Source organism: Telmatherina bonti, assembly GCF_933228915.1.
Source record: "Telmatherina bonti genome assembly, chromosome: 17".
NCBI classification, from domain to species: Eukaryota; Metazoa; Chordata; class Actinopteri; order Atheriniformes; family Telmatherinidae; genus Telmatherina; species Telmatherina bonti.
Window position 1 is genome coordinate 7,094,907 of NC_136615.1, and position 15,572 is coordinate 7,110,478.

Consider the following 15,572-nt stretch of genomic DNA (forward strand, 5'->3'; position numbering starts at 1 on the left):
CTTCCGGTACGCGGATGTTTACATGCCGGGTGGAAACCACAGATGTCGTTCCGCGTGTCCAACCTTTATTTATGTCTGTTTAACCCATAGACTGTATGATTTAACCACATTTACATCGTCTCATCTGAATATTTCTACTGTACAAGGTTAGTGTGTAGGGTAGTCTAACTGATACAGAAAAGCTTAAGATGTTATTTTCTGAGCATGATAGAAATAAAATGTTATGTTTCAAAGCCTGACTTTTATTCCTCTGAATATTGGGGCTTTCCAGAAACTAATAGTAGAAAATAAAAAAATAAATATAGACGAAACATAAAGTTTTAAACCCGCAAATATCCAACCTTCTTTCCCCTCTTTTTGTGTCTCTGGAACTACAAATCCCACCAACCTGCTGGCTTCTCTACGGCAACTCTAAGGGGACATAAATCTGAATCAAACAAAATACAAAAAAACGAAGTTGAAATTTTAAATTATTATTATTATTACTACTATTATTATTATTAATAATAATAATAATAATAATAATTATTATTATTATTATTTATTATTATTATTATTATTATTATTATTATTATTATTATTATTATTATTATTATTATTATTATAACAATAATAACAATAATAATAAAATGAAAAATATTTTATTCATCCCCAAAGGGAAATTCAGTGTTGTAGTAATAATTCATTTGAGGAGGTCTTGTTCCGGAGGCTGATGGCTGCTGGCAGGAATGATCTTCTGTATCTTTCAGTCTTACATCGGACCTGAAGAAGCCTCTCACTGAACACACTTTGGTGTTTCATCACTGTGTTGTGGAGAGGGTGTGAAGAATCCTCCATCATCTTCATCAGCTTGTGCAGCATTCTTCTTTGGACAATCAGCTCCAGCGGCTCCAGAGTTACTCCAAGCACAGAAGCAGCTTTCTGGATCAGTTTGTTGATTCTCTTCAAGTCTCTGGTTCTGATGCTACTACCCCAGCAGATGCTGCAAAGCTGACTGCAGCCTTTATATATATTTATGTCCATATATAACAAGAATAAAAATAACAAATTGAAAAGTAAAAGAAATCAGTGAAATCAACTTGAGTTGAACATTTTTCTAAATTCTTGGAAATAGCATTAGATCTGTATATTGTGACAAATAAATAGTTATTAGGAGTAAATTAACAAGAAAATGTAACATTTAGAACCATAACTTTACAATATACCGGGGCTGTCTGACATATTTTTGTTTGTAAAACCTCCTAAACGCTGCTGATGTTACAGAAGTCACGTTTCTACCAAGAACAGAACAGATTTTTAGCTGTAATGATCCTTTATTGCCCCCAGTTTATATTTACAGAGACCTTCTGACCCCTAAATACACACTCCGCAAATAAATATGTAATTAAATATTAATTATTTTACTACCATGTATGTATTACTGTGTGTTAACCTCACAGTCAGGTGTCATAAATTGAAATAAGCTTTTAAACAGTTACAATTAGGGCTTTTACTAACACCCCTACACAGCATGTTCAGCCTTTACATTTCTTCTAGTGTTAATAAATGTCTTACAATGTGGTAAAAATAAAAAAAAAGTTGGTCACAAAGCAAATGTGTTGATTTGAGTTTTCCTTTTTTCATTTTTATTCAGATCCCTGTTGGCTTGCAGGAACCAGCTGCAGATATTCTTCCTCTGATGCTTTTGGGAAAATATGTTAATTTAAACACAGAAGTACATCACACCCCACATACAGAGTCCATAAACTGTTATTAGAAACATATAATCCTAAACATATAAACACACTGAAAACTCTGTGTAAATAAATCTAAACAGATATATGTATACATAATCACATCGATTCACAAACTGATTCCAATCTGATGAGTTTTAGTGTGTAAGAAAATTAATGTCAGATCTTCTTGGAACTTTTCTCCTGAATGGAACTCAGATTTCCATCAACTTTATACCTTTTTAAGTGTTTAAATAGTTTTTTTGTTTTTTTTAAAATATGCATAATAAGCATGTCAGAGTACGTCCACAGTGTGGGAGTGGAGAGGACGGAGCGACCTGCGGTGGATCCAGACCTAAACCTGCTGCAGGAGAGACTACCATCCTCCAATCCACCATGAAACTCCAAACCAACACTGAGCTCAGTTCAGTCCGACTTCTATTTTAGTGTTAAAACCAACAGCAGGGTGAATCAAAAACAAAGATCAATTAGAAAGAAATGAAAATATTATAATCTTATCTTATCTTCTATACCTTGGTCATATTTTGAGATCATACCAGTGATGACGATGATATATGTCAGCAATGTTGTAAATTATGTGCACAAGTAAACACCATCACACGTAAATTTGGTTTTTGTTCTACTAAAGTTTGCTTGTTTAAAGCTTATTGTTCTCCAGTTTATTCAGCTTATTCGTTGTCTTCTAATTAAAAAATCTGCCATGCAAAAGTTACATTTCTTGATGCTATGAGAATAATCGTAAGAGTTCCCAGAGGTGGCAGAGCAAGCCAGATGTTTGTCACTGCAGGAGTGAACACACTCCAAGCACTTTTCAAAAATTTGATGTTTAAAGTTCTGCAACGTCTGGACGACGTTCTACAAACAGCATGATTCCAGCTCTGTCAGGTCCTTCTGAGAGTTGCTCCTTGTATTTATCCAGGCTGAGGATGAGCTGGTTGAAATGTATTTATATTAGCTGTTTTTTATGTTTATGCTGTTTATGTGTCTTCTTTTATGGACTTGAGTCTGTTTTCATAAAAAATTATTTTAAAGACTATTTCTATTGGTATCTCATCACTTAACTAAAATAATTCTTCTCTCCCAGAATTAACCATTTCCATTCTGAGAACATCTAAAAATATCTAAAACACGTTTTAATAATTGCATTTGCAGTTAGTTTATATTTGTATTTTTATATATTTTATGTCATATTTTATCGAGTAAACTGCAGCTGTGTGAAAGGAAGGATCTACTATCTACAGCTGCCATATTTCTTCCACTACGGTGTCTCTGAACAGACAAACAACTCGGTGTGTGAAGCGCTAAAGCTGTATCTTTGTTTCACAGCAGGTAGACTGCCGTTTGGGAGAAGTTACACCTTAAAGCACCATAGAAGAAGACAGCACTTGACGTAGTTACCTGTAGCGCAGTCACCGCTGCACCCGAGTCCACTGGATCCTCTCACATGAAAACTTCTTTACGTCTGGAAGGATTTTAGCCCGAGACGTCCACCGTTCAGTCCCAACCTGCTGTACTCGTCTTTACCACTAGATGGCAGTAATCCTGACACACCGGACCTTTAATGGTTCGTAGAGTTTCTTCTGAAGAATAAGTTCTCGTAGCAGCTCAGTCACCGATATAAAACACATCTATCAGACCCACTAAGGTCCAGGTTCTGTGGAGGATCCGTTCCTCCTTCAGACCCTTAGAAATCCAGGTTCTGTGGAGGATCCGTTCCTCCTTCAGACCCTTAGAAATCCAGGTTCTGTGGAGGATCCGTTCCTCCTTCAGACCCATTGAAGTCCTGGTTCTGTGGAGAAGGAACCCCAACCCCTGGTCCTAAGACTCAGACCAGCTAAATACATTGATTTGAATCAGGTGCGTTGCAGCAGGGACACTTGGAAAACCTGCAGGACTCTGGTCCTCGAGGACCAGGACCGGGGATCCCTGCTGTGGAGGATTCGTCCCTCCATCAGACCAGTTTCTACTGATCTTCTGTCCAGTTCTTGTGTCATGTGATCTGATCCCCATCTCGACAGGTACGTTACCATGGAGACCATTTCTGATGACCAACAGCAGACGGATCAACTGAAGGTCCAGATGCACGTCTCAGGTCCTGGTTCAGGTCTTTGCAGGATTTCAGGTCCTGTAAAGTGTTTGGACCCGACTCGGGTCCAGTTTTCTGTCGTCTCTCACCGATTTAAACTGCTCGAAACGGAAACCAGGCTGCAGGAGGAGAAACGGGTCAGAACTTTGTCCGGCGGAGCGGTTCTGTCTCCATCCTGTGAATAAAAGCCGAGCAGGCAGCAGAGTCCCTGTACAGAATATTGGCTTTATTATGAAACAGACAACCTTCGTACAGACTCCTTCAGAACATTTTGTGATGAAACAAAAAGAGACCGTTTCCAGAGGTTTCCTGCCCGAGCCGAGCAACCCGGTGGAGCGACGTGCAGCCGTGTGCTCGGCGTGAGGCTGCACGTCGCCACACACCCTCCAGGAAAAACAGAAAAAAGCTCAAAACTGGATTCAATCGTATCATTTAAACCCCAAACCTGGACAAAATAATTAAAGAAGCACACAGCAGTCGTCAGGTGTCGGACCCCCCCCCCCCCCCCCCCGCTGCCTCCGCCCCCCCCAACCGCCTTTAACCCCAACATGGATCTCAGTATTTCTGCACTTTAAACAGCTTGAAGATGAAATCAAGGTGAACTTCTGGGCTTGTTGCCTTTTTCTGAACTACGCGAGAAGCGCGCCGTCTCCATGGAAACGAGGAAGCCCAAACAGACGTTCCCTTTGCGAGTCCTTCAGGTGTTCATCAGATGCTGACATCAGGAGTGCAATCAGCTGTCTCGACGCCATGGCGAGTGGCTTCCCTCTGCATCGCCGCCACCTCCACGGAAACGCCGCCCGGGGAGTCCACGCCGCTCTGATCACACCGCTAGCTGGAAAAGAAAAGCCTCCCAAACAGCAGCTACTTCACTATGATTACCAAACAAATAAAACATGTCAAACAGAAACTAAAGACAAGACATCGATGGCAGAATGTTTAGTCCATCCGTTCCAAACACACATGTAGAAAGAGGGAAGTGAGGAGGGAGCAGGAGAGGAAACATCTGAGACCCAGCCGGGTGGAGGCTCTGCTCAGAAACGGCCAGTCTCACGTCCAGAGTGGAGCAACTGTCTCGGTGGAAACAGCGGAGGACACGGGGATCAGTAGAAATGGCGCTACACCACTCGCCGCACTTCAAAAAACCTCTTCAGGTAGTAAATCTGTCCCAGCGTCATGGCCACCAGAACCAACGCTTCAAAGAAGGACCACAGGACCACCCTGCTGTTCGTGTTGTCGTTGACTGGAGGAGAGAGGAGGAGAGTTTGAAGAAGCACTAAATGCTGTTTATACAGACTGATTCTTCCGTTTATGATCTTACTCGCTCTGTGTATCCTCTCCCGGACCTCCATGTATTCCTGCTCGTGTTTCACCGCTGTCATGGCAACCGCCAGCTCGTTGATCATCTCCTCCAGCTTGTTTTGATGGGCTGAAACGGCAGAAGAGTCCATCAGCGATAAATCAGGGCGCGGTGATGTAGGCCTGGGCGATTACATCTCAGTACGATCTGGGTTTTCATCGATGATAACAATAAAAGGGTGTGATTATTTTTCTCTCTGCAGTTTCCTCTCCTGCTGTCTTCAGCTGCTAATCGAGCGTCTCTGGCGTTGCAGCGCTGTGCTGTAAACTCCTCCCACAGCCGCTTTGCTTTCATTCAGACACTGTTGCCAACTTGGAGACTTTCTCGCTAAATCTGGAGACTTTTTTTGTTAAAAGCGACAAATCTAGCAGCTTTTACTGGAGTTATTAGAGACTTTTCTGGTGTTGTGGCGACTGACTTGAAGGCACATATTGTTCTGCAGTTACTGTAAGGAAGGAGCAGCGGGAGCCTCTCCCGTCCTAAAGCACTCCCAGGCGGCCAGTCTCAGTCGGCTCCGGCTGCAGGTCAATGTAGAATAACTGCAGTAGGTTGTGGAAGTTCACCTAAACATAGTTTATACCATTGTCAGCAACAACTGGCTGCATTATTTTCCTATACATAGTTCGGTGAGTTAAACACTGTAATAGCCCTCCGTTACGGGGCGTTACCATAGCAACGCGTTAACCAGGCGGTTCAGATCAGCCGTCTTTTAACAGGTGAATGAGAGAAACGCGCTGCAGCCTGACAGCAGTTGTTTGGTATAAAACGTACATCCAGGCTGACGTAAAATAGTTCCTATATAAGCGGTAAAAGCAGATTAAACAACTCGGAACCGTACATTAGACGGTTATAATGCACGACACGGAGTCTAGAACACCACGACGCGCAACGTTGTTTATAAATACTGGATAATTGTGTTAAATAATCGAGATCTCAATTTCAGTCAAAATAATGGTGATTATAATTTCTGTCATAATCGAGCAGCCCTACTGTAATGGTGCACAAACCATGCATCGTTAACATGCACAACGTCTTTACACGTGTGGAAGATGCCGTGACGCTACGTTTCTACTTGTCACTGTGCAAACAAACCAAACTCTCGAAATGCTTTTTATTAGTTCACACTCTGGAAACAAACATGGTTAGAGGATAAACTCAAAGCTTCACCGGTTCCTACCATCCCAGCTGTCGCCACCTACAAGAACAGGAAAGCCCCCAAAGGAGAGTCAAACAGAAGAATAAACATCAGGAAGCAGCTGAAAGCCCATCAGACCGGCCTCTGCGTACCTTCCGTCTCCATGTCTTGGTTTTTCGGCGCCTCTCCGATGTCGATGGTGAACATGACGATCTTGGGAGTCATGGTTGACATCTTGTTGCTGAAGCAGAACTTGTAGGTTCCATCCATGTGTGCAGCCACGGAATATTTCCCGCTGGACTCTCGGTCTCCTTTGTAAATCTGCTTTCCATCAGGGCCCGTTATCTGGAGGGAGAACAGATCCGGGGAACGAGCGTTGTTGCATCAACGTCAGCTAAAAGCTTCATCTGCAATGTTCTGATTCAACCATTTACACTAAAAATACCTGTTAGTAGCGGAGGGAAAATCTGATTGAAAAACTGAAAATCAGGATTTTTTGTTTCACAATTTTAAAATAGATTTTTTTCAATTAAATAAAATTAATCCACTATCAAATTTGTTGTCATTTTTATTGATTTTATTGATCTTTTTACTTGTCTTCTTGGGCATTAAAGCAGCAGAATGATGGTCTGGATACTGAGTTGTTTAATTCTAACTGAAATCAAGAAAAATTACGAGCAAAAAGAAGTTCAATATTGAATGATTTTGAGAATCGCAATTTGAATCTGCACCCAAAAAATCAGAACGAAAGCATATTGTCACAGCCTGCCTGTTAGCATCTGGTTTAGAGTTTTAACTCAACTCTGGAAGTGACGTATTCTCCAGCTGCAGCTCAGATCCGGCTGATGGGACCATCTGCAGGGTTGCTTTTGTGAGGGGGTTGTGATCAGAGCCAGAATATTAGTCACAACCTAATTTTATCTTGTAGAAACTCAATTTAACATCCATTGTGCAAGGTGACAGCAACAACTTCAGGGAAAAAAGATGATTAACACATAATGCTGTGAGAGGAATTACATAAGTTATATATTTAGTCAGTGACAATATGCTTTTGTCCTGATTCAGATTTTTCAGGTGCTGACTCAATTTAAATTCTTTGACATCGCTGATTTTTGTAGATTTAAAAAAAAAAAAAATGTCCAAAACTTTTTTTTCGTTATTTTTCTTGACTTCACTTTTGATTGGTTAAAAAAAAACAAAAAACAAAAAACAACAACCCAGCAGCCAGACCACCATTCTGCAAAAAAAAAGATCAATATAAACAATCAAAATTACGACAAATTTATTATGGATTACTTTTATTTATTTGGGGAAAAAACAACTATTTTTTTTAACAAAAACAAAATTGATTTTAAAATTGTGAAGCAAAAAAATCCCCATATTCAATTTTCCCATTTGATTTTCCAACCCCTAGTATTTTGGTACAAACAAATATAAAAAGCCCTTATTTAGTTAGATTCCCTTTTTGTATATTTCACTCTTTTCCCCCCAGTTATACTCAACTTTACCAGTTCTTCACTAGTTAACCAACTTATTCTTAACCTCGTCTCACAACTGCTTGTTCGTTCATTCTGCTCATCCTGAAATACCAGAAGAGTTGCAGGAGAGAAACTATTGTCTTTATCACTTATTTTCAGGAGACTTTTAGTCACCGAGTTTATCACAAAGCACTTCACTTCATGTGTTTGACAGAGAAACACCTCAGCGCTTTTGTGGACATGTTTATCTCTGTTGTTTAAAATGAACCAAGTCAGATGCAGACAGTGTCTAAGTTTATTAAATCAGACGTATAACTGAGTATTATTGAGGTTATTTATGTCCCATCTACTATCCTATATGTCTTACACAACAGTTGACTGTCTATCAGGTTGTTTTGAATAACAATGAGTCCACTCGCGCTGCGAGACGTGAGTGTAGGAGAGCTGAGCGCAGGTGGAAAAAGGATAAGTTGCAAATTTCTTTTCAAATGTTAAAGGCCAGTCTGCACAGATATCAGAAATGTGTAAAATTAGCCAAGTCAAAATATTTTTCTGATATGGTTACTGCTAACAGGCACAACCCACGTGCTCTCTTTAATTTGGTGAATGCTTCTCTTAATGTCCCCCAATCTGACAGCCTTGAAGCCTCACATAAAGTGTGTGAGAACTTTTTGAACTTTTTTGTGAATAAGGTTGTAACCACAAGGGCTCTTATTTCCCCTCAATCTGTCTGTCTGTCTTACTCTGTCACATGCACTGCCTTATTCTCTCAGTTGGAGCCTGTGACTCTCTCTATTTTGGAGAAGGTTGTTAGTGGAATGAAGCCTGCGGGCTCACCTGATGATTCCATTCCTCCGCGCCTCTTTAAAGAGGTGTTTCCAACCATAGCACCCTTTGTTGTACATCTTGTGAATGGAAGCTTGGTAAAAGGAGTGGTGCCAAAATGCTTTAAGCACGCTGTTGTTCAGCCATTAATAAAAAAGTCTGGCCTTGATAACAATGATCCTTCAAACTTTCGTCCAATTTCTAAGCTTCCATTCCTGTCCAAAATTCTGGAAAAAATTGTATTTTGTCAATTGAAGGCATTTCTGGATGCACATGAGATCCCTGAAGTTTTTCAGTCTGGTTTTAAAAATTTGCACCGCACAGAGTCTGCTCTACTTAGAGTCTTTAATGACATTTTGATGTATACTGACTCTGGTCATACTGTTGCACTGGTTTTGTTAGATCTGACCGCTGCGTTCGACACAGTGGATCATGAAATCCTCCTGTGCCGACTTGAGAACACAGTGGGCATTCACGGGGCTGCCTTGGAGTGGTTCCGTTCCTACTTAGCAGATAGGAGTTTTTGTGTGAGATTGGGTGACTTTGCTTCATCCTCGGCCCCCTTGAATTGTGGCGTGCCGCAAGGATCAATCCTTGGTCCGCTCCTTTTTTCATTGTATCTGTTGCCGCTGGGGTCTATTCTCCGAAGGCTTGGTGTGTCTTTTCATCTATATGCTGATGATAGCCAAATTTACATTCCCCTCAAACGTCAAGAAAGCTTCAGTGCCACTGAACTCTTAAAGTGCATTGATGAAATTAAAATTTGGATGTCAATAAATTTTTTGCATTTTAATGATAAAAAAACAGAGGTTCTTCTTCTTGGACCTAGCAGTGTTGGTGATGCTGTCTCAGTTAACCTTGGATCCATGTCACAGTTTGTTAAGCCTACTGTCTGTAATCTTGGTGTGAAAATGGATCAGGAACTTAAATTGGACAAACAAATTAGTGCTGTGGTGAAAGCAAGTTTTTTCCACCTGAGACAGCTTGCAAAAATAAGGTCCTCACTCTCAAGACATGATTTTGAAATTTTGATCCATGCTTTTGTAACCACACGGCTTGATTATTGTAACGCCCTGTACTGTGGGATCAGTCAGTCCTCTCTCGCACGGCTGCAGCTGGTGCAGAACGCTGCAGCGCGTCTTTTAACTGGATCTCGAAAGTCTGACCATGTTTTACCAATTTTGTCTTCCCTTCACTGGCTCCCTGTCCGTTACAGAATTGATTTTAAGATTCTTTTATTTGTTTTTAAATGCCTGAACGGTCTGGCCCCTCGCTACCTGTCAGTCCTGCTGGTGAGGTATTCCCCTACACGCTCTCTGAGGTCCACAGATCAACTTCTGCTTGTGGTTCCTAAGACGAAGCGTAAACTGAGAGGTGACCGAGCTTTTTCTGTTATTGGTCCCAAGTTGTGGAATAAGCTGCCCCTGTACATTAGACAGGCTGAATCGCTTCTTGTTTTTAAGTCTTGTCTGAAGACTCATTTTTTCTCTTTGGCGTTTGACTAATTTAAAGGGTTGTTTTACTATTAACAATGTGCTGATGCCCCATTATGATGTAAATATGTATGTTTTATTGTTTCTTCTGTACAGCACTTTGGTCAACTTTGTTGTTTTTAACGGTGCTTTATAAATAAACTGGATTGGATTGAACAAACACTGACTAAAATGATAAATAAGACTTCGGATTGCATCTGATTTGTATGAAAGCTGTTTGAATGTCATTTAGGTTTGTATGAATGTTGGCTTACATTGAAACATATGGTAAGAACTGCTGGGAATAAACACAGCTCACACTTAGCTTAGGATCTTTTAACCTAATATCAATTACAAAATAACACTAGTCAAAAGAAATGTCTCCTAATTATAATCTTTAATGCAGAAATGTTCAACATTTTTAATGCCTGTTAGCAGTTTGGGGCTAATGCTAATGCTGCACTTCCTGCTTCTTGATGTCTTACACATCAAAGTCCAACAAATCTAATTAAAAGTAGATCAATATATTTATTATATCTCCTAGTAACTAAAAAGCATCTGGTGCCATAAAAGTGGTTAAAGTAAATTAAATTCATGCTACTAACCAGCATCAGGTGACGCTAAAAGCTAAAGGCCGCGTGTAGCCACCTAGCAGTCTGAGCTAATAAGCACCAACTTCCAATCAATGCGGGGTTTCATGGAGATACATCTCACCTCGACATCGATGTCTAGAAAGCCTCCTTCAGCCACCTCGAACATGAGGCCCATCTTGGTGCCGGAGTTGACCCGCTCAGTGAAGCACTCCTCGGCATGCGCGTCTATGCTAACGAAGTAGCCGGAGGCGGTGGCAGACAGGACGGCCAGCAACACGACCAGCTCCGATGCTGTAAACATGGTGATGGAACGATGCGTGGTGAGTGAAAAACTTCAACAAAAAATACTCAAGTAAATATATCCTGCAGGATGTCGGGATGTCTGAGCGAACTGTAACAGGTGACGAGAAGCTCCAGCCTCCGCTGCTGTGGAACTGCCACGTACGGCCTTATGGGACGGCAGCCTGAGAGGGCCAAACTTAGCAAAGCGCTTCTTACAGACAGGAAACCATAGACTGTATATAAAAAGATGGGCGGAGCCTCCGATGGTTAAAAGTGCATAAAACTGCAGTTCCCCCTTCATCCACTATGGGCACAGTTGTCATGAAGGTAAACTTGACCTATTAAACCAAAAATGGATTTTTGAACCAGGCTGTAAACATGTTTATTTCTGCGTTAAACATGTTTATTTCTGCTGTGAAGTTGGTCTTTTTAACATGGGAGTCTATGGGGATTTGCTCTGTTTTGCAGCCCCTAGTGGATGAAGGGAGAACTGCAGTTTTATGTACTTCCGCATAGGCTTCACTTTTAACGACCGGAGGCTCTGTCCATCTTTCTTATACAGTTTATGGCTGGAGCGCACTCCAGCATCGCCACCATATGACATGGGTCTCCTCACTCTATGCTAGCACCAGAACCCACCAAGTTAACACAGAGTGAGGAACTATGCCCGTATTTTGTGCAGCCTATGGTTGCTGTATTGAAAAAGCAGAAGACGTGGAATTATCTTTCACAAGTAAGCTCATAATAATGTTGGCTTTTGAATGTCAATATTTACAGTAAACATTATTTGACTCTCAACAAAATGCTAGCGCCAGGAAAATCGGTAAAAAAGTCAGGGTTAGGATGATTAATGTAATTAGGCATGCACTTTCCTCAGTGGAAATAAATCTTCCCAGGGCACATGAGGCACACATCCTGGATGGCGGCCGCACTGATCCATCAGCTACAATATGCAGGGTCAGTCTATGAGGTGTCTATGTACATCTATGTCTATGATTAGCAGGCTAAACAACCATCTGCCTTCTTGCTGCTCAATGTCGGCTACCTGCCAGCCAAAAGGTCTCATCATCATGAATTTTGAGATTAAACAACAGATGAGTGATTAACCCTCTCTGACAGAGTTTGGCACAAAAACATGAGCAAATAACCATCCTTGCTTGGAAAGACTTGGAAGCGTTTGAGGATGCTCTTTTTTTTATACCCAACACTGACACCCTCACTTGTGACAAACGAAAAGACTGGTTGGAAAATTTTCCATATTGTATAAACTTTTCTGTTCTTGTTTGCCTCTTTTCTGGATATTTTTAGTCTGTTACTGGCAGAAAAATTGAGATTTGTTAGAATAAAAGGATCAAAATGACAGATTCATGAGCAAACTCAGATCAGATGCAGCTGCTGAGTTTGGGTTGAAAAAAGACAATCAACATGCTGAGGTCAGCGTTGGGTTCATTTTTCCAGAACACAGAAAAAAATGACAGCCTCAATATCAAAGCTGGTATTTAAGACCCCTAAACCAGCGTGCCGTATATTTTTTATTTTTGTCTTCAAAGAAGAAAAATTAGTTCGCACACTAGAAGTAGCTTCCGATATGTTTATGAACAAACAAAAAAAGAGTGACGTTTTAGGCCTGGGAGCTGTTTCTAGTGAAATGCAGTCAAACATGCTTCCGCAGCTCTGCAAACCCATTTACCACAAGTAATATCAGGAAATACAAGTCTTGTTACAATCCTCACAAATGATAAATTATAATGAGAAATGCACATTATGAAGCAGAAGAGCGTAAAAGCGTCAGCTCTGCTCCAGATGAGCTGCTTCATCAGTGCCCCACTGAGGGGAGGAGAGAAAGGAATGACTTGTTAAATGAGGCAGATGCACGATGAGAGAAACCAGCTGAAAGGAAAGATTTGTTCAGCTAAAAGCTCAGCATAAAGATGCTACTGATGGGAATGGATCTGGCTGCAGAATCGAGTTCATTTGAATGTAAATAGAAACTTGTTTTGTCCCTGAATGGAGGGTGTATTTGTCTTTTTGCTTGTCAAGGTTTCAACATCAGTAATTTTCATATGATGTAAACAGTCTCTTCTGGAAAATAAATTTGGATTCTAACAAAGGAAAGGATGAGAAAGATTCTAAATAAAGATAAATAAAGAGAACTGAGTGGTGTCACATATCGTTTAAAGCAAATCAGGCCATTTTGGGTTTGGACAGGCTGAATGAGCCGTTGTATAACTGGACTAAACTGAAATGTTGAGTAGAAAAGATCGAGTTGTGGCAGGATGAGCAGGTTTTTAAAGTAATAAAGCAACTTCAGTATTCATAAAGAGTGAGATATGTGACATTTATTTTTTTACAATCAAATTAAAAAGGAAACAAACAAATGTGCAGATTACTAATGACAGACTTTGGCATATTTGAAAGTTACTAATGACCTTCTTATGGCCTCAGACAAAGGACTTGTGTCCGTACTTATCTTGCTTGATCTTAGCGCTGCATTTGATACAGTCGATCATAACATTCTGTTACAGAGACTAGAACAGGTGATTGGAATTACAGGTACAGCGTTAAGCTGGTTTAAATCATATTTATCTGATAGACTTCAGTTCGTTCATGTAAATGACAAGTCCTCCTCCCAAACTACAGTAAGTCATGGAGTTCCTCAAGGTTCTGTACTTGGACCAATACTCTTCACGCTATATATGCTCCCTTTAGGCAAAATTATTAGACAGCTTGGAATAAACTTTCATTGTTATGCAGATGATACTCAGATATACTTTTCCTTTAAACCAGATGAAACAAATCAGCCCGATAGGCTACAAAATTGTCTCATAGACATAAAGACTTGGATGTCTAGAAATTTTCTCCTCTTAAACTCATAAGACTGAAGTAATTCTCGTTGGATCTGAAAAACTCAGAGCTAAATTTTCCGGTTTTGTAATGAACCTGGATGGCATTACTTTAGCTTCCAGTGCTACAGTGAGAAACCTTGGAGTAATATTTGACCCTGACCTGTCCTTTGGCCCACATATTAAGCAGGTTACTAAAACAGCCTTCTTTCATTTACGTAATATAGCCAAAATTAGGGACATTCTGTCTCAGAGTGATGCAGAAAAACTGGTTCACGCTTTTGTTACTTCGAGACTAGATTACTGTAACTCTCTATTACTGGGCTGTCCTAAATATGCCCTGAAAAGCCTTCAGCTGATCCAGAATTCTGCAGCCAGAGTCCTGACCAGAACCAGCAGGAGAGATCATATTTCTCCAGTTTTAGCCTCTCTTCATTGGCTGCCTGTTGAATCTAGAATAGAATTTAAAATCCTTCTCCTTACATATAAAGCCCTCCACAACCAGGCACCACTATATATATCAAAGACCTCATTGTTCCTTATATACCAAGCAGAGTACTTCGTTCGCAGACTGCAGGCTTACTTGTGGTTCCTAGAGTCTCAAAGAGCCGAGCAGGAGGCAGAGCCTTTGGTTATCAGGCCCCTCTCTTATGGAATAAGCTCCCAGTTAGTGTTAGGGAAGCAGACACCCCCCCCACCTTTAAGACTAGGCTGAAGACTTATCTTTTTGATAAGTTCTATAGCTAGGGATGGTTAGCATCCCTTAGTTATGCTGCTATAGGTTTAGACTGCTGAGGGACATTTCCTGATACACTGAGCTTCTTTCTTTTTCTCTTTATCTCTTTCTTTTACCCCCCCCCCATAACAGTGTTGCATCATTAACATGTATGTCTCCTGTCTCAGCAGGTCTCCCTGGCCGGGAGTAGCAGTTCCTGTTGTCTGTTGTCTTTCTGTCCTCTTCCCCCCACACAGCAGAGGCAGATGGCTGCCTGTCCTTGAGTCGGGTTCTGCCGGAGGTTTCCTTCCTGTTAAAAGGAAGTTTTTTCCTTCCCACTGTTGCCAGTGTGCTTGCTCAGGATGGGAGATTGAGTTGGACTCAACTCAATCTGTTGGTTTCCTTATATAGGCTGTTATGAATTGGCCTTCATTATGTTTTCCCCTCTGTCTGTAAAGCGTCTTGAGATGGCATTGCCGTGATTTGACGCTATATAAATAAAGTTGAATTGAATTGAATTGAATATTAGCTGCACAGACTTGCGACTAGAAACCATTAAAACAAACTTTATGAAAGTCTGGCTGATTTCAAAGAAAATATAAAGTAATAAAGGATCTCAACACGTCTGTAAAATACTTCTCTGTAGTTCCTAGATCATGAAAATGGATTGTTTCCCTTTCAGAGTGAATACATTGTGCATGCTGAGATCCTTCCTTCTGCTTTAGGAACTTCGGCCATCTGTATGTTTCTCTTTTCCTTTGAGATGAAAACTTGACCAACTTAACTTGACAAAAGAATGGTCACATATCAGCATTGGATCCTATTTCCAGCTGCGATGCACGAGCATTTAATTCAGATTAAACCTGGAAACAACCGCTAGGCGGCGCTCCTGCACAAGTTTGCCTGCATCCAACACTTTTATTTTCCCTCTAACACTCAGGTTTAAAGCCAATTCTGCACAACAGAACAACGTTTAAAAGCAGGTTAGATAGCCGAATAGCAGCCAAGCCTTATCAGCAGAAATTACTAAAAACATGGTAAATAACTCTG

At 40.8% G+C, this 15,572-nt stretch overlaps 1 protein-coding gene across 3 annotated transcripts; it reads right to left on the minus strand.

Moving 5' to 3' along the window:
- Window positions 1-4,358: 4,358 nt before the first annotated feature.
- On the minus strand, window positions 4,359-11,131 carry tmed2 (transmembrane p24 trafficking protein 2). 3 transcript variants are annotated; one of them, XM_079257217.1, is made up of 5 exons: window positions 10,804-11,131; window positions 6,467-6,659; window positions 6,357-6,374; window positions 5,141-5,248; window positions 4,359-5,062 (listed from the first exon to the last, which is right to left on the minus strand). In XM_079257217.1, the coding sequence occupies exons 1-5, from the start codon at window positions 10,981-10,983 to the stop codon at window positions 4,938-4,940; spliced, it is 624 nt and encodes a 207-aa protein (XP_079113343.1). In that variant the 5' UTR covers window positions 10,984-11,131; the 3' UTR covers window positions 4,359-4,937. The 3 variants fall into 3 exon arrangements, with proteins under 3 accessions (XP_079113343.1, XP_079113345.1, XP_079113344.1); XM_079257219.1 differs by having other exon boundaries at window positions 6,347-6,374; XM_079257218.1 differs by lacking the exon at window positions 6,357-6,374.
- Between the last annotated feature and the right edge of the window lie 4,441 nt (window positions 11,132-15,572).